The 22,378-nt window shown below is 41.4% G+C and overlaps 1 protein-coding gene and 1 long non-coding RNA gene across 5 annotated transcripts in view; one reads left to right on the top strand and one right to left on the bottom strand.

Moving 5' to 3' along the window:
• Nucleotides 1-13,341, top strand: part of sema4d (sema domain, immunoglobulin domain (Ig), transmembrane domain (TM) and short cytoplasmic domain, (semaphorin) 4D) — a 37,018-nt gene extending 23,677 nt beyond the window's left edge. For 3 of the 4 annotated variants that reach the window (XM_044015920.1, XM_044015922.1, XM_044015921.1), the window contains 14 exons: nt 2,625-2,758; nt 4,597-4,742; nt 4,851-4,913; nt 5,052-5,150; nt 5,251-5,344; nt 5,492-5,608; nt 6,586-6,737; nt 7,131-7,306; nt 7,440-7,596; nt 7,859-8,081; nt 8,576-8,688; nt 9,273-9,445; nt 9,672-9,718; nt 10,364-13,341. In XM_044015920.1, coding sequence (XP_043871855.1) covers nt 2,625-2,758; nt 4,597-4,742; nt 4,851-4,913; nt 5,052-5,150; nt 5,251-5,344; nt 5,492-5,608; nt 6,586-6,737; nt 7,131-7,306; nt 7,440-7,596; nt 7,859-8,081; nt 8,576-8,688; nt 9,273-9,445; nt 9,672-9,718; nt 10,364-11,385 — 2,716 coding nt within the window. In that variant the 3' untranslated portion in view covers nt 11,386-13,341. Of the gene's footprint in view, nt 1-2,242; nt 2,522-2,624; nt 2,759-4,596; nt 4,743-4,850; nt 4,914-5,051; nt 5,151-5,250; nt 5,345-5,491; nt 5,609-6,585; nt 6,738-7,130; nt 7,307-7,439; nt 7,597-7,858; nt 8,082-8,575; nt 8,689-9,272; nt 9,446-9,671; nt 9,719-10,363 lie in introns of those variants that run through there. The other variant, XM_044015923.1, reaches the window with a different exon arrangement.
• A 4,091-nt stretch (nt 13,342-17,432) lies between these two features.
• Nucleotides 17,433-18,478, bottom strand: LOC122760762. Its single transcript, XR_006358486.1, has 2 exons — nt 18,386-18,478; nt 17,433-17,656 (listed from the first exon to the last, which is right to left on the bottom strand). It is a non-coding gene; the product is annotated as an uncharacterized LOC122760762 (long non-coding RNA).
• Nucleotides 18,479-22,378: the final 3,900 nt, after the last annotated feature.

Below are 22,378 nucleotides of genomic sequence, written 5' to 3'. Positions count from 1 at the left end.
CATGTCATAATAAGTCTCTGCTGTTGCTTAAATGCAAAATAGATCCATGTCGTTCAAACATGGTGAAACAGGCCCTCGGTTCCCGTGCGTGATTTTTGTTTTCTCATCTCGAATCTCGTCTTACAAGACATCCGATAACCTTTAATCCCTTCCTCCGTGTGCCCGGCCCACCCATTTTGCGGAGGTGTGCTGCAGGTACCTGAGCGTCTTCAAAAACCAGAATTACCTGTTCTGTGCTGGATCATTTTACTCTCCCCAGGAAAGTGAAGCAAATCCACTGACCAGTCAGACACGCCCTCCTTCCTTCCTTCCTTCCTTCCTTCTGCTTGTTGCTATTTCGTTCGTTCCATTTATGTTTTAGTATTGCAAGAAGCCAAATGCATTGGTATTAAATGTGAGTGATGTCAGGATACAAGGCCAAACTTGTGCTGGAATCCTCCAAACACTTCTGGCACATGAGTGGATCAAGAGGAAAGGAAGCCTTATGATTAAATTACCTCACTTTCTCAGTCAGTGTGTGTGTGTAATATTTAGCCAAGGGAGGTAATCGGTCTTCGTCCACGTCAGAATAATTTTAAGTTAGTCGTGAAAAAACCGACCTCAAGATTATTTAGCATGTGCAGTGAGTGCAGTGAGTTTGGCAAACGCAGCATGTTTTTTTTAAAAGTGGGACAGGTTTAGAGATTTATTTTAATATTTAACATAAGCTGTAAAGCCCATGCTCTCGCCCCAGCTTTTCTGTTGACCTAAAACTGGTGACTTAAAACATGGATTGTTCTATTTTGTCTTTATTTTTTTTTCCAAAAAAAAAAGAAAAAAAAAAGGGGGCAGTCTCAACAAAATGCCAAAATGTCATCTGTGATAAAAACCAGATTCTCCATATGTGAGACTTGGAAAGCAGCACTTCACTTCACACTTCAATGTGAGACCTTTGTGTGCTAAACAATCAAAGATTACTATTCATTATAAGTTAATTTAATTAGGTTGTACCAGTCTTGATGATCTGCAGTGACGTGCATTTGAAAGTGCCCGGCTTTCGATGGGACATATTCAGGTTTTATTGAACGTGACACCGTGTCCCACGGTGGGTCTGGATAATTTCAACACTCGCATAAACACACTGAGCACAGGGAACCTTAATGGAGGCCTTATCTGGCACATCCTGACTCTGAGGTGAGTGCACAAGCAGAGAGCGAGAGCTGTTAAAAGACAAGAGAAACCATGATGCTCTGCAAATTGGCACATGGAAAACAACACACACACACACACACACACACCTGATATGAACAGATACCAGCCCTACCCGGAATGCTGTCGTCATCACCATTATTGTCACCGTCATGGCCGTCGTCACCGGCAGAGGCAAACAGATACACCTACGACTGTTTCTTAACAATAGCCCCCTGTAGAATAATGTGTTTTATAATAAAAGGGGGATTTTCTTAAGCCTGAGGTGTTTAAAGTTCAGTGTTAACTGCACGTCAGACAAAAGTGTGTGACTTTTCTTTGTGTAAGACGCTCTCTGGCTTCTCCGCTGGAGTGGCGCATCTGTCCTTCTGTGTCATTCGCGAGTGGTTACTGGTCACACTTATGACTTATTTTGAACTCCCGTTTTGAATCTTCCAGAATCGCATTTTGACATTTTGCGTAGTATCGCTTCAAGGACGCAACCGCGTACAAATTCAGTCTTCTGTCACTTCTGTTCACACAGATTAAACAGAGGCAGGGTAACGACAACAGGAATGACCAAACCCCCACATTTCATGTTCTGAATAAAGTATGAAAACTTGCCAAAGTCTCATTGAGAGCACACTTCCCTTTTTTGTGGTGTCTCAAGTTGATTCATGAACACTAAGGGAAAGGACGTGAGAAGCGCTGGTTCCTCGTGTGGATGGGCTTTCACTGAACACAGCTCAGTTTCCTTGAAGACGAACAGAGAAACGTCCCTACAGAAAATGAAAACCGCATGTGTATTGACTCATTTCATTATCCAGCTCACAGAAGGCCATCATGTTTGTCTGTGTGAAACATTAGCTCCACATATGATGAATCTTGAACCAGTAAAAGGTGATTTCTGTGTGAAAAACAACAGACGCTTTGTTCATGACTGGTCGCTATAGGCACAGGTGTGGATCATCAGATTAACGAAGGCTGATTTGCATGTAGCTTCCTCACTACCTCGTTAATGTTATCCCTAACACCTGTGCTTTTTTTTTTAAAAAGGGCCTATTGATTGCTAATCTAATTATCGACACCCCCTCTCAGTTTCAGTAACACTGGTTCTTCTTCTGTATTTCACATGTGAAAAACAAAATTAGACACGTTACCTTATTTGAAGAGGAAGTGGTTTTCATCACACACAGTTTTGAGTCCAGCAGATCATCTCTGATGCGTGCGACGCGCTCTACTGACCCTGAGTGATACAAAAGAGGATGAGTCAGTTCTGCCAGCTCGCAGTGTGAGGGAAGTGGATCTGTTGCCCGGCCGCTCTTAGCATATCTGTGCTGCACATTACCAGGCTGTGAGGATCTCGAGTCATTTCTGCATCTCTGGAAAGTGCTTGATGAGTGCACCACATGTGTCGCTTCATCTCTCCGTGTGTGTGTGTGTGTGTGTTTTTGCAGAGGAAACTTCACGATTCCAAAGACATCGGAGTCGAACATGGGATTTGGCGTGCTGGGAGTGTTCCTGGGTCTGCTCCTCGAAGTCTCCACCCACGGACCCCTTACTGTGCCTCGGACCTCCTGGAGACACCAAGGTGAGGTGGTGCAACCATGTACACGATGTCCTGTAAATGAAAAAGAGAGACTGCAGTGACTCTCATTCATAAAGGTAAGAGTGGGCTGTTGTCCGTGATGCGTGCTCTCAGGACCTTTACACATTACATTACATTACATTACATGTCATTTAGCAGACGCTTTTATCCAAAGCGACTTACAAAAGTGCATTTAAACATTTGGGTACAAATAAGAGCTAGAAGTAAGTAAGAGCTTTAAGTTGATCAAACTATGAAGTGCTAGTCATAAGTGCGATGTACAAGTTTTTTTTTTTTGTCGTCTTAGTCGAGGTAGAGTCGGAGCGGACACACTCTCTGTCCCCAGTGTAAAAAGGCATTACAGTATTGTGCTCCTTTTTAGACTGGAACAATCTACAGAACACCCTCAATCTCTGGATACTCTGGATCATTTTAAATGAATTCTAAAGGAATTAGAATCTAAATGATTGTAGGTTTCTGTCGTTAGGCTCTCTAATGTCTCTTATTGTCTTGTTGTTATTTGAATGAGTTCTCTTTGTTGATGTGTGTTTGCCGATGTTGCCTCTTGGTCAGGACGCCCTTAGAAAAGATATTTGTCTCAATGGGATTATCCTGGTAAAATAATAAGGTTTACAGAAAATGAACAGAAATATAGAATGAAACCACACCCTGGGAATCAATGATGCCTTATCCCTGCTCTTACACAGACAAATCAGACATATTAAAGATATAATCTGCAGCTCTCTTGAATTTTAATCTGTGTTTTTTTTACTTGTACAAGTAAAATACAAGGTGTTTCTTTGAAGCTTAGATGCAAATCTTTTGGCTTCACAAAGTCTAAACACTTGGCTACTACTACTGCTGCTACTGTAGATACTGTTAGGCCAGTTTCTCACAATATCATTTTCTTCAGTAGCATTATAACAAAGGTTCAGTATCAACGCTATGATGTTTATGCATCGTGCAAACATCATTTTGCACATAATGCACAATTGCTTTGAGTGTTTTATCACATTTTATATTTCTGTTTCTTGTACTTCTTGTAACCCACAATTCATTATATCTCAAACTATGAGCACGCTCTTACGACTCGTGTATCTTCACCTGTTACTTGTTTCATGCCATAAAAAGGAAGTTTAAACCCACAATTCATTGTATCTTAAACTATGAGCGCGCTCTTTTGACTCGTGTATCTTCACCTGTTACTTGTTCCTTGCCATAAACAGAAGTTTAAACCCACAATTAATTATATCTTAAACTATGAGCGCGCTCTGTTGACTCGTGTATCGTCACCTGCTCGCTTAATTTATCTCTGCAGACTCGCTTCAGTCTCACCACAGGCCCTTGGGTTGTGGCATTTACTGTCAAGACGCCGTTGTGTTTGCATGCTCCTGTTTACATAAATAGCTCCAGTAATTCAGTCTCTCTGTTAGAAGCGGCACAGCTCACCCTTTAACAAAGTTTAACCGCACTCCGCTGCACAGTCACAGTTGCAGTCAGTCCGTCAGTGAGAGTATTTGCTTTCATCATTGTGGTGTTTATGTCCAGGCACCTGCAACCTGAACCCTCTTGCACCTGGCACAGCCAAAGTCACCCAAACACAAACTGGCCACTGTATTTGCCGTTCATCACGCTGACATTTAAAGTGGCAGAAAATGTGTCCAGAAACGAGTTTGGCTCCCACACTCATTGCAGTTTTGTTTTGATGGCCTTCTGTTGACATAGTTGGTGTTTACACTAACATTCACTACAGACATGCATTGGTAAAAATGAGACATTTATGGGTTTTTTTTGGCTGTTTTTGATGCTGACGTAATGTGAGAAAATTGTTTCGTGCTCAGATTTAGATCTGATGGAGTTTTCCGAGCCCGGGATCTTCAACTACTCCACGCTGTTGCTGAGCGAGAAAAGCGACGCACTGTATGTGGGAGCCAGGGAGGCCATCTTTCAGCTCAGCAAGAAGAACGTGACCGTCAGAAACAACAAGGTATCAAACGACAAATCAGATTGTAACAAACAGATATAAACTTCTATTCATTATTCGTTTGATTCTTTTTTTTCTAAAAAAAATTTATTTCTCATTTAAACCACCAAGGTTCAGTGGAAAGTTGCAGAAACCCCCGTGTCGATGTGCGCGCTTAAAGGAAAGTCGAAAGAGGTCGGTCTCAGCACTTTGGTCAACCCTGGTTGTTTGTAAATGTGCTCTAGAACTAAAGTTCACTTGACTGTTTTTGATCTTTAGTGTTATAATTAAATAGGCTTTCATTAGAGTATTTTTATTCTCATTGGTTTCCAGAAGGACTGCCTGAACTACATTCGAGTGCTACAAGCGGTCAACGATGAGCGCTTGTATGTGTGTGGGACGCACGCCTTTCAACCACTGTGTGACTACTTGGTAGGTTAACAACGCTCAATTCCTCCATCACTGGAAACCTCAACCTCCACAGACTCATTTAGCGATGCAGCAACCGCTTAACTGACACTTCCTCCTGTAGAACCTCACTGACTTCTCATTGACTGGTCGACCTGAAGACGGCAGGGGGAAATGCTCCTTTGACCCCTCACAGAGCTTTACCACGGTCATGGTTGGTGAGTTAAGGGCCAGTTTTTTTTTTTTTTTATCTCATTTTACAAAATGTTATTTGATTGTCAGCCTGCAGGAATTCTCTTCAGTAATCTGTATCTAATCATTTGCCTTTTTTTTTGTTGTTGCTTCATTGTTTAATTTCCTGTCAGATGGAGAGCTGTACTCTGGGACGTCGTATAACTTCTTAGGCAGTGAACCCATTATTTCCAGATACTCTCCGAGCCATTCCCTGCTAAGGACGGAGTATTCCACGTCATGGCTCAATGGTGAGTTGTAACCGAGTGTGACAAGTGAACATCTTGTTTTAATTTCAATAGTGTTTGTGTCTGAGGAGAGGAATTTCTGTCTGCTGGAGCTGTACGCCATTTCTACATATTTTTAATAGATGTGTATCGGCTGAAATAAAGCCAATGAGAGTCCCAGCTTTGCTTGAGTCAACTTTAGTTTTGTGTCTGTCTACTCGCTGTACAACAAAGTATGGAAGTGCAAGTAAAAATGTGAAGTTTTTTGGGCAGAGGTCTGAAAGGGACTTCAGTAAAATACTCGGATGGTAACAATCTGTGTGCAGTTGTACAAAACATCCATTTAGCAGGGTCTGGATTCTGTGTGTGTCCGTGCCGAACGTTGTTTTAACTGCGAATAATAACAAATGTCCCATAACGAGTGTCAAATCTCTCTGGAATGTATCTGTTGTCTGCAGCTGCTCTTCACATAACCAGAAAAGATGTAGCTTGTTTTCTTCTGAGCTGTAAGCTTTCAATTAAATACATAAAATACTCAAATACTGCGGCTGGTTTGTCAATTCAAGTTGCTGTATAAACATGACGGTGCAAGACGGTGGCCTCCAGAAAGCAAGACCCTTGCCTTAAGTCCATATAAAAACGAGCAAACAGTCTTTATTTTAAAGCAATTATACATTAATCCTAAATTTTAGTGCACCAGGTACATGTTTAATTACCTTTTGAGTGATTATTAAGTATTGGAGTGGACTAAAGAGTGTCTATTAAAGGATTTGGATCAGGTTCAGGGGTTAACAAAACCTCAGGAGGGCAATTCCTGCTTTGTAGTTCTTGGGCTTGAAAAGCAGTTCGTAAAGGTATCTTCTAAATTATGTGTGACTGCACCCAGAGGACCAGGTACACAATGAGGCTTTCACAACAACACCACGTCGATTGTCCTCGTCTTTTCTTCCTCAAAGACCCTTTCACCAACACCTGTCTCTCTCTCTCTGTTCTCCTCGCAGAGCCCAGTTTTGTTTACGCCGACGTGATCAAAGAAGGACGCAACGCAGCATCTGGCGAGGACGACAAAATCTACTTCTTCTTCACGGAGGTGTCAGTGGAGTATGAATTCTTTGGCAAGCTGCTCATCCCCAGAGTGGCGCGCGTCTGTAAGGTCAGTACACTCCATGTACCATCTGTACATACCAGCAGCACCTGCCTTTGGCCCTTATCTCCCTCAACTATGTGTTATCTCCAACCTGAGCGCATATCTTAGTACAAATAAGATCAAAAGTGTCAAGAACAGAACTTCCACGAGTCCCCTTTCTAAAATAGAACTCCGGTTACAATCAGAGATGAAGGTTCCGCCCACAAATCATGAAATACCGCAGTTAACAGTCAATGTTGACTATGTACACACACACATTTAGTGATATTTGGATTTGCATCAGCTTTATTTATTTTCCAATCACCTCACGATTAATCCTTTATTATGACGAATGGGTTAAAAAAAACTCCCAATATTCCTCTACCCACACTCTTCATGTCTTCAAACATGCCATCACAGGGTGACCTCGGGGGCCAGCGCACTCTGCAGAAGAAGTGGACGTCGTTCCTCAAAGCTAAACTGGTTTGCTCCATGCCTGAGCTCAACTTCGTCTTCAACGTAGTGCACGACATCTTCATCCTGAAGGAGTCCGACAGTAGGGACACGGTCATCTACGGCGTCTTCACCTCTCAGTGGTCAGTGATTTAAAGATGTTGACCGGGGTAACACCAAAAGGGAAAATTGCTATTACAATACTATTTTGCTCCTCAAAATTCACGTCTTCCTCCCTTTTCTTCTCTACTTCTTCCATCGTCCCCTGTCCCTCAGGGGTAATGTGGGCTTGTCAGCTGTGTGTGCCTATAAAATGACTGATGTGGAAGATGCCTTCTCCAAGGGCAAGTACATGCAGAAGGCCACCGTGGAGCACGCGCACACCAAGTGGGTGCGGTACAATGGCATCATTCCTACTCAACGCCCCGGAGCAGTAAGTACTTTTGACACCAATTAAGAAGATTGCAGTTTGTAATAAGTGTAGCCCAGGGCTGATACATTTAATGTTTCCAAAAGTGAGCTGACAAATTGCCAACTAGAAATCAAAACCCTCATTTAACCAGAGATTAGTTAAATCCAGGATCACTCCCGAGTCCCACCGCCCTTTTGGCAGAATTTTTACACTGCATTATGAAGCACTTACAGTAAATGCACTGAGTGTTGTTGTTGTTTTTTCCTCCCCCTTCCTCCACCAGTGCATTAACAACCAGATGCGACATCAGAACATCAACAGCTCTCTCAACCTGCCAGACAAGACTCTTCAGTTTGTAAAGGACCACCCCCTGCTGGAGGATCCTGTCCTGCCCATCGGCAACCGGCCTCGCCTCATCACCAGAGACGTCAACTACACTCAGATCGCCGTGGAGAGGGTCCGTGCGCTCGACGGCAACGTTTATGACGTAGTCTTCACCGCAACAGGTTTGAAACTGTCATGAGTTTCTGACGCTGATGTGACTTGTTTTAAGTCTGCGTGTGCTCAGGATCTTATACTGGTCAGTTTATGCTTGATAATAAATAGCCGCACATTAAGACACTTTTTTTTTTATCCTGTTATTAAAACTTGACAGCAAAAAAGAGACAATTTTAATCTATATAGTTTAGTTCAGTTTTTATTTTAAATGAATTATATTTTAAACCACAAGTTGTTTTTAAGCCCTTTTCAACGCTAAAGCTTTTAGGTACAGTAGAAGGTGAAAAATATGATAAAATAAAGTTACGGCAACAAGTTTGTGAGCCTAAAGCGGATACATGACAACTAAACGGTCCCTGAATTGCCACTGTGTAGTTTTCAAAGTCTGATCCCTCAGTGCTTCTAGTTTTAAGCTTTTTATTAAAGGTTTTTTTCTCTCGCTTCTACCTTTCCCTAAAAACATTTGACTTTTTATTTTTAAGTCATTTTTTTTCGTCCCCAGATAAAGGAATCCTGCACAAGTCGGTGGTGTTTGAAGATAACGTTCACCTTGTGGAGGAGGTCCAGCTCCTGAAGACCTCTGAGTCCATTAAGACCTTGCTGCTGTCCTCAGAGGTAAACGACTTCAACTTCAAAACTCGGCACAGAGAAAACTGGCTCTGAGTTGAGAAAACACTCAGCCGTGTGTGTCATGTCTATGTGATGGTGTATATACAGTACGGAGAGTGGGTGTAGGATGTGGTTAATCTGTTGTGAAGGTGTAGGATGTTGCAGAGAAGATGGCACTACTGTTTAAATACAAAAGGACCTAGTGTTAATGCATATGACGTCATTTTTACTGGGTTTTCCATTAAATGCACTATTTTGGGGGGGGGAAATTGCAATATATCGCCTTGTTTATAGTATTTTAAAGAAGTGTATTTCTGCCACATCAGCAAAATAAAAACAGATCAGTTTCTTGTTAATAAAATATATCCGTTTCTAGACATGTATAGTGAAAAACAATCAACTATATAACACAATATAACGTGATGCTGATCTGTTTTTCAATATGCTTCCACCCTCGTGGATCAGATTATGTATTGTATCACCAGAATCTTGCCAATACATAAAATAAATGTAAATTCTACGTTCAACGATGTTTTTATGCAAATGTTTGTGCACAGTTTCCCTCGTAAAACAACCTCCCGCTTCCACAGACGCGGTCTCTGTATGCCGGTTCAGACTCTGGCGTTGTCCAGTCTCCCACAGCCTTCTGCAGCAGGTATCTGTCCTGCGAGGACTGTGTGCTGGCACGGGACCCGTACTGCGCTTGGTCCCATCGCAACGCCACCTGTGTCAATACCCTTGACGTTCCCAGGCCTCAGCACGGGTAACTCGGCACAAAGCTAGATGTGCTCGATCACATCAATCTCTCACACTACATACCAGTGCTCCACTCATGCATTATCACACAGCTTAACCAAACCAAAACCACCATCCAGTGACATTTTTATGGATCCAGTTTGACCTGCTTTGACTGTCTCGGAGTAGATATGTCTCCATTTCAGCACGAGTGCTTGTGACACTAATGCTTTGTTTGTTTTTTTTATTTCCAGGACACTTATCCAGAGCATGAATGGTGATGCAGACAAGTGTCCTAGAGGTAACACGCTCTCACACTAACTGATAAAAAGGCTTCATTACATGTACAGTATCGGTGCCTATTCTTTAATAGTCATGAATTATTGTTGTTTTCAAATGACCCCCTATGTGAATCACAGAGCTGCGTGACATGCAGATTAGTGCACAGTTCAGACCACATTTTTCTGTCTGAACCAGACGCATTTAACTCAAGTTCCACTCCCTCTGTGTTACCTTTTCCACTGACACACTGATATTATCATTGTCACTGATTGTTCTCCTCGATCACATGCGTGCACAGCACAAACGCCTGTCAGTATGCAAATAGATAAACATAAATATAACTTAACCAAAGTTGACTTGAACCTGAGTATCGTTAAAATAATTTTTCTGAATCTGGCCCAACCAGTCAAGTCCTCTAATAAGGATATGGTCTAGTTGTTATAGTGTTTTTTTATCACTGCATAACCTGAATGAAATTAAGTGATGTTTTTTTCTTAAGGCTGCCAAATATGAGCTAAAACTTTGATATTTTTTTCCCCTACATGTTTGGTCATTGTATTACAAAATGGTTTCTAAAAGTTACCTCAGGTCAAAATAACTTTTAGTTATTTAAAAATACACTAGACAAGTCTTCAATCATTTCTCTCTCCTTTTTGCTTTGTAGTGCCAGGTCTGCCTGTGAAGGATTACCAGCAGGTGACGGTGAAACCAGGGAGCTCTGTTGAGCTCCCATGCCTGGTTCAATCCAATCTGGCGCAGGTGATGTGGAAATCTAACGGCTTGATTCTCACCGAGGCGTCTGGCTTCCACCTTATAGGCGATAGCAGTCTCCTTATTTACAGCGTGGCTTCTGTGGATCAAGGCAACTACGAGTGCTGGTCTGTGGAATGGGCCCCGGCTGCTAAGAAGAACTTCAGCCGTCTCCTGGCTGGCTACGCTGTTTCTCTGGAACTTCCAACCAGAGCCCCTGATCAGGTGGGCCAAGTGACCACCATCCTCGGCAGAGAGGACGCAGCTAGCACACATGCTGCTGAAGGTAATGATAATACAGAGAGAGCCCCATTAACTCCAGCCATTGCTCCTCCCAGCTACACAGCCCCAGCTTCGGTCTCGATCCTCCTCACCTCCCCACCCCAAACTGACCCATCACTAACCCCACCCCCTAGTAGCACTATCAAGTTCCATCCGAAGCTGCATCACCCCCCGAGCCCCAACGGGCCCCTCTCAGAAACCAAGGCCCCAGCCGCCGAATATCTGCAGCACAACAACAGCATCGCTCTCCTCTTCCTCTTCCTCCTGTTCTTCCTGCTCTTCCTGTGCGCGCTGGCCTACAACTGCTACATGCAGTATCTCCCGGCTCCGTGCATGCGCATGCGAGCCGCTCTGCTGGGCAGTCACAAGAGCGCCAGTCAGCCCGAGTACCGGGCCTGTGAAGCGGGTCTGATGGAAGCACCCGCGGCGGACAAAATTAACATGACGGAGGCTCCGACGCAGAACGGCAGCCAAACCTCTCAGAACCTCCGGGCGCTCCGCGACACCGGGTACGAGACTGAGCCGGAGTGCGGCAACGGTCGGGTCACCTCTCACAATTATGGAGACAACTGCGCACACCAGGAGAAACCGTTCGACGTGGACTGCGACTCTCAGTCCATCCAGTTCGCAGATGCAGATGAACCTTACTGCTAATGCGCCGCTGCTGCTTCTCTGTGTGTTAAGATGGTTTATAGAGTTTTAAGTGGTGTCCTCTGCACAGACGTATGTTCAGTGCACAGCATGGGTCATAAGGATTAAGTCAGGTGTCCCACTTGACTGTGGAGATTTTCCCTGCTGGCAGACATAGGGCTTTTGATAATGAGGTAAAAAAAACAAAAACAAAACTATATTCATAGAAGCTGCAGCTTAATCCAGCAAGTGAAGCTAATATTTTTTAAATTCCAAATTGGAAACATTCTTTTACCAAATTGGTAAGTCACTGCGATGTTTTCCAAATTGGAATCACGTTTTTTTTGTACAGCCTTTCTGCTTTTTGCGTCTATTTTTCAAAGCAATGTGCAAGGCTAATGGACTAATGGGTGAATGCTTCACAGTTGCAGTGTTTTCTCAGGGAAGATTTTCTCGGTGCGTCGTAGCCGTGCCTGTGTCGTACTGTGTGGCCGTCTGCAGCACCGGGTATGTGCGCTTTAAACTCACCCAGTGAGTGTCGGGGTTTGAACATCGGAGAGAAACAAAAGAGAGAAAAAGAATGGAGTAAATGAAACCACTGTCCTTTTTGTAGTCTCATCCTGTGTGACAATGTTGAGTCTCTTAATGTTGTTGTTGTTTTTGACATTCCTACATGGTCCTGTGTGTTAACCTCTACTCTTCATGTTCCCTCATGTGGATTGTGACAGTGTAAAGATGCACAGGATGCTTGTTGATACCAGTTCTTTTTCTAAAAAACAAAGCCCTGGAAACAATCTGAATTTTTTTATTATTATTATTATTGAATTACTATTTTTAATTAAACCTACTGCTCACTTTTAGAATTATTTAAGAAGTCAACATTTTGTCCATGGTACAAGTTGTTGTTCTTTCCTATTGTGTTTAGTTTATTTATTGCAGCAGATTTTTTTTTTAATCCCAGCCCCTCATTGTTGAGTCTCCCTCTTGTCTTTTCTGCATGTCCTCCTTTTTATTTTGATTTTGATTTCCTACTTTCCTCAATACTCTTGTTTTCCACTACTCCCTCCCTCACAGCCTCCTCTTCTGTCGGCACTTCATCTTCCCTGTCAACATCTGGAAGTAGCTCTCCCTATGCACTCCCTTCCTCCTCCTCTTCTTCTTCCTCCTCTACCACCACCTCCTCCTCTGCCAAGCTCCACAGTGTGGAGGCTCGGGAGGCAGAGGTCAGGCTTTTGCCTCCGCTGCTGAAGGACCAGGCCTGGGGGGTTCATGCCCAGGAGACCTTCCTGCTCTTCTGCCTCGCTTTGGGTGAGTGGTGCCTCTGACAATGACTCAGCTCACACCGCAAAACCAAACTGTCTTTAGTTTGGAAATCTTCTCTCTTTCCTTTTTTTTTTTTTTTAACACTCCCCTTTCTCTCTCCCTGCCTTATTTTTTTACTCATTCCGTCTCATTTGCATGCCACCACTTCTCACAACATTGTTTGTTTTTCGTGTGCCTTTCTGGATTTGCACCAAACAAGCCTACCCTTTGCTTAAATGCGTCTGACTCACAGGAATGATTTTTTTTTTTTTGGTGTCTACAAAGATACCTGTATCAGGAATGGATTTCTTATTTGTTTTTTGTTTTTTTTATGACTATTTTAAAGCCATGATTCAAAATGAAAAGTCTCACCTCTTTGTGATGTGATTATCTCACCGTTGAAAGAAATGAAATGTGAGCTTTTATACAAAATCAGTCTGACGTAAAACATAGCGTAAAATCTAGGATTGGACCCTCAAAACAAATGATTGCAGGCGCGGCCGCCTTTCATCTCCCACGTTGAAATTGTGTGCTTGTAAACAAGTGTAAATACAGTATATTTGTAAATATGGGGGAAAAAAAACACCTTTGAAGATGTACATAAATCCTGGAGACGTTTTGGGGCTGTGGCTTTTGGTAGGCGGGCTGAATAAATCTTGTCAAGTGTTTTCAACTCTGGTTTGTTTTTGACTTGAGTCATTTCATGTGCAGTATTTTTAAACGGTGTGGATGACTGCGGCTGCGCTGCATGCGGCTTTAAGAGTGTGATCCTTGTGCATGTCTGGAAAAATATCATTGTTGACCTTACTTGAGAATTAACCTGAAAATGTTTGCATTTTTCATATTTACATATTTAGAATATGAAATGTAAAAAACTGTTGCAAAAATCAACTGTATATCAAAAAGCTGATCACCACAAAATGTGAATTTGGTCAAATATTACTACATAATTCATAGTCCATCTACGTCAAAGGTCTCAAACTCACAGGCCACATGCTGCCCTCCAGTCCATTTAATGTGGCCCACCACTTAATATTGAGTTCAAATAAATTAAATATTCATATTAAAATAAATAAATTCTTTATCAGTCCCACAGGGGAAATTCCTTCTCTGCATTCAACCCATCCTTTACTAGTAACCTTCCTAGGATTAGGAGCAGTGGGCAGCCACTGAGCAGCACCCAGGGTACCCCAAGCTATTTTTTGACCTGGTGGGGACTCAAACCGCAAACCCTCCAGTTACAAGCTAAGTTCCCTTTCCACTTGCCCATCGGCTGCCACTATTTCGTTGTCATTTTTATTAATAGATTACTTTTGCATCATAACTACATTGTTCTTGTGATCTATACATACTTGTGTATCAACACAGACACTTTTATTTTGAAATAATTTGAAATATGATGAAATTTCCTGATGTAAATTTTAAGCTCATATCGCCCACCCATCCTACCAAATAGTTATTTTTATCACTTTTATCGCCCCCTACTGGCCCCCTACTGGCCTACTTTTAGAAACTTTGGCCAAACTAGATACTCAGTGGCCCAGAGGTCATTAGAATATTCGTGAGCCCTGGTCTGTGTGATTATTAGTGATTATGTCAACATGCAGTCCAATTCTGTCCCTCAGGTCCCAGTGATGTCCATATTCACTGGCTAATAAATGGGCACACTCTGGACACTCCTATAATGGAGTACCGTCGAGCCCTGGGTCAGAGTGAGGTACTAGTGAGCAGCTGGGTCCAAGGGGGGCCGCTGATTAAGGACGCCCGTTACCACTGTGTTGCTGAGGCGAGCGCAGGAAATGACATGTCTGAGGTGGACCTCCACCTCACTATTGGAGGTAACTGGTGATGTAACAATGTCCAGTGTACACACTACAGTCATGCATGCATGGAGGGATCACAGAATGGAGTGCCAAGAGGGGGATATTTGACTGGGTTGTGTCCACAAAGATGTCATTATTTGACAGATGAGGAGAGCATTCCATCCAGAGATCTGAACCAGTGGAGAGGTGCACTCACAGAGCACGAGCAACTGCTCAAAAGATGGGAAAAAGCCTGGGTAGGTCTGTGCTCTTGCATGGTTTGGAGTGTTTTCTCCCCCACAACCACTGAAACCATTTTACACAGTTATCCTGGATTGACTTGCCTCACACGCACCAGTGTTCACCTACTTTGCATGTTTGGCTTAGGTTAAGTCGTTTGAACTCTCTTCTTAAACTCTCACTGGAAAAATGCAAAGTCCAGATTTAACTGGACGGTGGCAAATAAGTGGAAACGCAAATCTTCTGTAGGTCAGTTGATACGTTTCCATGAAATGAACAGTTTTAGTGCTCAGTGGTCTTTTCTTTTCCTCGTGTTTTCCCACAGTTTGCAAATAACGAACCCAGAGCTAATTCAATAATCATCTGTTCTGCAGCTTTTTCTTAACTTCATTGCATTTAACTATAACATGTCTGTAGCACATGATCTTTTGACCTAATTCTTCTAACCATAACAAAATACTTCTAAAAAGAAGAGTCTTGTGATATTTCCCCCCTCAAACATGTTGAAGTTCTTGAGTGCAGCAAGTTTCTTTTCCTCATAAGAAAAATAGTTTGATATATTAAACGAGGCTAGGTTTTAGCCTGATTAACAGACTGAAGGAATACTCTGGGACAATTCTGCTCTCCCCCCTCTGCAGGAAAGCTGTGATGGCCACTGAGCTCTCTGAAGATGCCATGAGTCTCACTTGTGCTGGATCTCAGCATGAACGTGGTCCTGAAACCCAAAGTGGAGCACATTTCTGACACTGCTGTGACCATAAAGAGCTAGAATATAAAACGATGTCCTGGTGTCACTTTGATAAAGGAGTTTGATGGACCATGAAGCAGAGACGTCACTTGGTCGTGATGATGAGATGGCGCAGAGACTCCAAACCTGACAAGGAGATGAAGCTCACTGGTTGCCTCGATCTGAGGCCACGTGTGGGCCACCTTTCTACCAAAGATGCATTTATTTCTATTTATTTTTGATTAAACGGACGTCCTGAAAGCAGCGCTGCTATGGAACGATAAAACGTGAGGAATGCATATAAATGATGCAGCACCTGTAGCAAATAAGGCCTGTTCATGTGTGAGTTACTCAAGATGTGGCACAATCACTGCCTCCCAAGGCCTCCGTTTAGTTTGTTCACAGCTCGGTTGCAGTTTTTTTTTCCACTTGAGATTATAAAAGTGTCTTTAATCTTGTATTTATTAGGGTTTATTCTAGGACTCAATTCCCAGGATGGAGTTGGGCCACTGTGGAAAGTCTTTTCAACCGCATTTGTAGCTCTTACGTTTGAACTTTGACCCACAACTTCCCACAAATGGACTTCAATCCATTTGTCTGCAGTTATTCTTCACATTAAAACCTTGAAACAACTGAAATTAACAGTCTTATTGCTGCTTATATTGATTATATATAAAAAAAACAAATTTTTGTCATGTTTAAATTAAGGATGTGCATCATTTTTCATGGTAAGATTTTTTACTCAAATGGCACAAAAACTTGGAATTATTAACCTCCTCTGAGTAAAGAAAAAAAAAACCACATACTTGAGAATAGGTTCAAATATGGGTAAAAAAAAATACTGTATTCATAGAAAAAATTTTTCTCTGCAGGAATTGTTTTCATGTTTGTCTACAGCCATCTACCACAACTGGATCCATAGCACCCTCTTGTGCCCAAAGAAAGTATTAAGCATGAAGTCATAACTTCAGTGTTACAGCAGCAAAGTTATCTAAATATCGTGATGTAACTTCATTCATCGTTTCTCAAACAGCAGTCTAATATATTATTTGTACATGCTCATTTGTATATATCATGTTTCTAAGAGAGAAAAGCATCTATATATTCCATGGATCCATCTATCGCAAAGTCATGTTTCGTGTTGTGTGTGTTTTAATTTACTACAGCAGAAATGCCATTATAACTGCCCTTTCTGTCAAACCTTTCATGGAAATTAAAATGTAATGCTCTTGGCTAAAACACATATTAAGACAAGAAAATAATTTTAATTTCAAAGTGATTATACACTTATACAAACATACCTGGTGAGTAGTATAGTCAGTGTTGTCCAATAAACCCTAAATGTGACACACTGGCCCTTTAGAAGACTTGACAGATGACTCTAACCATAAAGTGGAAGAACAATTACATAGTGACTCCTCGTGTGACCGTTTTGTGTCTGATGTCGATATCAAACGATTGATACCAGTCTGATAGTCGTTTTATACCATTTATGAACTAGGAAGCTGTTAACACATTTCAAAGACAATTGTCCAACAAATGGTGTTAGCTTAAGAAAAGCAGCCCAAACATGACTCCGCTAAAATGCTTTTGCAGATGACTTTACTTTTTCCAGTCTGTGCATGCGAAGTACAGGATTTTGGATTGTACTGGAGTTCATTTATTCTGTGCGATATCCGATCCTTTAAACACAATAACCGAAATAAGTCATGTCATCGTGAGACTTTGAGAGTTCAGAGCCTGTTGACAGTGACAGAAACCAGTTGACCATTTATATTTAAAATATAGTTTTGCAGCTGTATTTGGATTAGATTGTTTATTTCCAGAAGTAATGCTGATGTCGTAATAAAATATACTTGTAAGACATTTTAAACATAATCCTTTTGTGGCGAGGAGGTGGGGAACGAATTACCAAAAAAAAAGGAAAGCTCACCCACCCTGGGAATTACTCAAACACAAGGCACACAGGTTTGTGGTTACTCAGAGAGCACGAGACATGGTTCCAAGTTAAAATACACCTTTTATTAAATATTCATTCAAAAATAGGAAGAACCTAATCAGGGCTGAGGCCAAAGTGGACGAAAGCTAGTGCAGGGGAACGATCAAAAGAAAAATCACCGGGCACATGTGGCAGACACCATCAGTGAAGAAAACCCACTCCCAGGGACACAGCAAGAGGGGAGGATGCCAACACCAGGTCACCAGCACCACCGGCCTACAGCAACTGAAAAGGGAGGAAACAAATTAAGGGGGTTGCACCCACTCAAAAGAGAAAGAAAACTTAGAGCCAAACACATCTATAAAAATGGACAGGTCACAGGCTTAAACAATATATCAACTAATAACTGCCCAATATAACAAAGAGAAACTTAAAGAAAAACAACTCAATTACCTAATAACAAAACAAATCCCTGAATTAAACTGGAATTACATAAGCAAAATACAGGTTCAACCAAGACACATTAGACAAAATTAATCAGTCACACCTTCCTTCACAGCATAAAGGAGCCGAACAAATAGTCTTGTACAGGACGTGCGGACAGGATGATGCCGTAAAGGCAGCAGTAGCGGATACGAATAGCAAACGCAGTCAAAACAAAACAGCAGCGGCCCAATGAGGTGGTTACAGTAACACCAAATCAAGAAAAAAACATTAGCATCTGCTAAGTACACTAAAATGAATGCAGTTGCATTTTACAACATACATACATAGCTTTTTAGCAGCTACAGACACTCAAGGGAAAAGGGCTCCAGGCAGCCACCAGCATTTTATCTGTGACCACACTATCATTATCCACCTAGTAGCACCAACCATAACGCAGAGAGATGACACTTACCACCGCCAAAACAACCACAGCAGCACACAACCAGTTACTCTACGACACAACGCAAATGCTTTGAGAATAATGACCAAACGAAACGACCAGCGAGGTGAAGCAGCGTGCAGACATACCTGTTAGGGACGCGACCTCCGACCCGGAAGTGACACAGGTGACGACGCGGAAGAGGAAGAACCGGAGGGCGGACTACGGCTTTTGTACCGGCTCACCTCAACGATTCATTAGCTCTGGTGAAGAACGGCGGAAACCATAGCAACCAATGTAAACAAAAAGAGCGAGGGGATAAAATAAATTGCTCATATTGATACACTTTCATTCTTTTCTTTCGTGAAGCCAAAATGCAGTTTGAAAAAAGTGTTTTCTTCATCTCACTGTTTTGGGCTCATTACTGCCCCCCCGAGGCCGGATCAGGTCAGAAAACACTCAGCGGTGTTTTTCCTCCGATAGCCACAAGGGGCAACAATTAGTCAATTCATACCACACTCCAGCGACACAAAAGTGAGTTTTACAGTTTATTTGTGTACATTTCAGACATATTTTCATCTTTACTAAAGTACACAGTCAAAGAATACAGACGAAACACTTCTATGGGAAATATATGCGTCGAGTTTAACGTACAGAGATTAAATATGCCGGCAGTTTCCAGTAGTTTTACATAATGTCAGATATTAGTGAAATTTTGCTCACCTGTACTCATAGTGTTCGTCATTGTACCTGTCAGAGTAGTTGCACGACCCACGTTTGGTTCTTTTAGTTCTTTTAGTAGTTAGGTCATGTGGTCAGGAGTTTATTTTTTTTCCTTATTTATTGTCTTCTTTAAAAAGCATAGGCTGTGTTTTAAGTCGTAAAATGTTCTGCTATGGTTTAGTGAGCATAAACCAATGACTTTGCATCATGGTTATTCACCAGTGCTAATTATAATGATAATTTTTATAATAATAATGATAACAAACTAATTAACTAATTATTTTAATTTCCCCATGTTTTGGTCAGTATAGCTGTGTGTTGTGAAGTGAGAAAGAGAGGGTCAAAATAACTTTGTCTTGACCAAAATAATAAAAAAGTGTTTTTTATATCATTTTATATCATCTTCTGTCTACACTTAAGATGGTCAGAGACATCGCAAGTAGGATACATATTTGTTTAGTGAAAAATAATTTAATAAGATGATAGATGATGATGAATGAATGAATAATGAGTCATGAGGAAAAATAGGCACATTAAGAAAATGGTTCACAAACACTGTCGGCTGGTGAGTTAGGATTTTCAAGTCACTCACTTCAGATATGGATGTTTTTCTTCAATTCACAATTAACACGATAATAGAAATTCACCACGATTCATTTATTGTAAGTACTTTTAATGGCAAAATGGCCGACTGCAATTTTCAAATCACAGGACGCGCAATATTTGTGTCAAATCACAGATCTGCACAAATATCACACAGTAATCATTTGAAATATGTTATTCAAATGAAAACGAGAATAATCCAATCACAATTTCACTTCAGCTCTACTCCAATGGAAAATAGAAATGTATTATTAAAACAGCTTTAATAATACATGTGGTTTGGATTTGCAATGATGTCATTTAACAAAGTTACATAACACCTATTCTCATTTGTAATGCACATGTTTTATTTTGAAACGTCAAACCGATTTCCTCAGACGTTGCAAACTTAAATCATTCGTCAAATCTTTGGAGCGTCCGGTAGAATTGTCACATTTTACCAGTTTCCCATGTCTGCCCTTTCTGTAACATTAGATATGTTGCTTGTAGCTAGTCTTAAAATAACTTGCTTTATAAAAATGTTTTTGGTAACCTGGCAACGGTAGTCAAGTGGAGAAGTGTCTGCTGCCTTCCTTGCCAATGGATGCTCTTTCCTCTGTCCCTCTCCCTCTCTCTCTCTCTCATTTGCATTTAATGTATGTCTAAAAGTGGCAAAGAACACTGATATTAAATCACACTCGGTTGTAATGAAACTAGTTTTACTCCAAAAGAAGAAGTTTTTGGAGGTGTTTTCACAAGTAGCTTTGGAGAAGGTGCTTCCAGAATAATTTTCCAATTGTCCCTTTAAATCTTCATCATGAGCAGGCAGGTGTATATCGCTGGAGGCTGTGTGAGCTGACACCAGTGCGACCTTGTCACAGCATACAGTCGTCATCCTCCATTTTAGTGGAGGTAGATATTCCAGACATTCCCACTGTTTATTTCCAGCTCAGCCTCCGTGTGTTTCTTTCCACAGTGGTGAGGAAATGGTGGGTGGACCCTCAGTGGTGCCTCAGGATCTCTGCCTTACTGGACACCTGCTCATAGAGAGCACGACAATGTGTGAGTATAGAGGGCTTTGTGTGCCTCTGTCCCCATGGCTACACACACTTCTGTGGAGAAAGGTTGCACAGCCCAATTCATCTTCCCCTCTGGAATTTAGATATATAGCAGTTTTAAAAACAGTGTTTAATATGTCAAATGACGAAGAGAATGGTTACTCTTCAATAGAGCTGCAACTAACGATTATTTTCATAAGGGATTAATCTGTCGATTATTTTCTCGATTAATCGTTTGGTCCATAAAATATCAGAAAACCTTAAAAAATGTTATCCAGAGCAAGGAAATGAAGAAAATATTTTAGAAGCTTAAACAATCAGAAATGTTGTTTTAATTTTAATAAAAAAAAGCTTCAAACCGATGAATCGATTATCAAAATAGTTGTTGATTCATTTAGTAATCGATTAATAATCGATTAATCGTTTCAGCCCTACTCCCCAATTCTGAAGACACAGGAAAATATTCATATTATTAAGGGCTCACTTGTTGAGACAGTTGAGTGCTATAAATACCTGGAAACCGTGACTGACAGTGACTTCAAACACGTCTGCAATCTGCAAAAAATGGCCTGCTAAGACTTTACTTCCTGCACAGACTGAATCATTTTAATTTGTACAAAACTGCCGGTTCTTTTATCAAGTCCATTTTAACGTTTGTTTCTTGGTATGGGATCCTCGCGATGCAGAAGAAAAATAGTCTGAGTAGCCAGCAAGATAATTGGCACATGACAGCTCTTTATGACAGACAAGTTTTGCATAAAGTGTAGTCGATCTTGGTCATAGTCGCCGTAGTCCGGTTATGGGTTTTAAAATAAACCTTCGTTTTAATGAACGAGATGAAGATCACAGAGCAGGAATTCACAAAGTGACAAAGCGAATCCGTCCCTTGTAGGATTGATATTTATTTATTCAAAAGAATGAATAAATGAATGATGAGAATGAGGATTTCTTTTATAACCATATAAATTACAGCAACATATATATATATTTGTTATTCTTATGTATTTTAATTAATTGTGTAGGTGGTAACTGGTTACATGAATGTGACGGTAAAAAAAAGAAAAGAGAAGAAGCTGTTAATGGTGACAGTCAAAATCATGGGGGTGCTCTGTTCACTTGTATTTCTCTCGCTGTGGATGATTTTTCAGTTTTTCTTCCAGTTACCTGAACATGGTCTGTCTTTCATTGTATAAACATCTCAGATCTCATCATGTAGGCTGCATTGTGAGAGGGCATTTAAGAGAAAACAAAATGTACACCTGCGTTTCAAATGGTCTCTTCCACTATTCTGCAAGCCTCCCCTGAATGAGTCATCCAGCTGGCTCCTCATTGGACAAGACCATGCCATCCCTAGGGATTGCCTTGCAGAGGCAGAAAGGCCTTTCTTCCATTCACAGAAACATTGGTATGCCAGCCTGCTATTTCATTCACATAAAAGACTAAATATTGCATGATTTATTTTTTTAAATCCTGCTCTTCTTCTCCTTCATCTTTTTGCCCCCTTTTTTCATTTCTACGAGGGCCTGCCTTTTTTTCTTCCTTTTGCTTTTGTGTTTCCCTTCTGTTTCTGAGGGGGAGAAGGAAGACGTGCTGTCTTTTTTTTTTTTTTTTCTCCTCTTCTATATTTACCAGGCAGGATAGAGAGAGATGTTGGGAGGGACTGCAGTGCGAAATCTGCAGCAGAGAGAGAGTGGAAGCTGCTTATGAATGAGTCTGAGTCTTTCAGCTGTGCTTATATGCTGAGGACATTTTACATGAATGGTGTCTGGCTGTCTGCTT

This window comes from Solea senegalensis, unplaced genomic scaffold (genome assembly GCF_019176455.1).
Source record: "Solea senegalensis isolate Sse05_10M unplaced genomic scaffold, IFAPA_SoseM_1 scf7180000014041, whole genome shotgun sequence".
NCBI lineage: Eukaryota > Metazoa > Chordata > Actinopteri > Pleuronectiformes > Soleidae > Solea > Solea senegalensis.
This window is presented reverse-complemented; position numbering and strand designations above follow the sequence as displayed.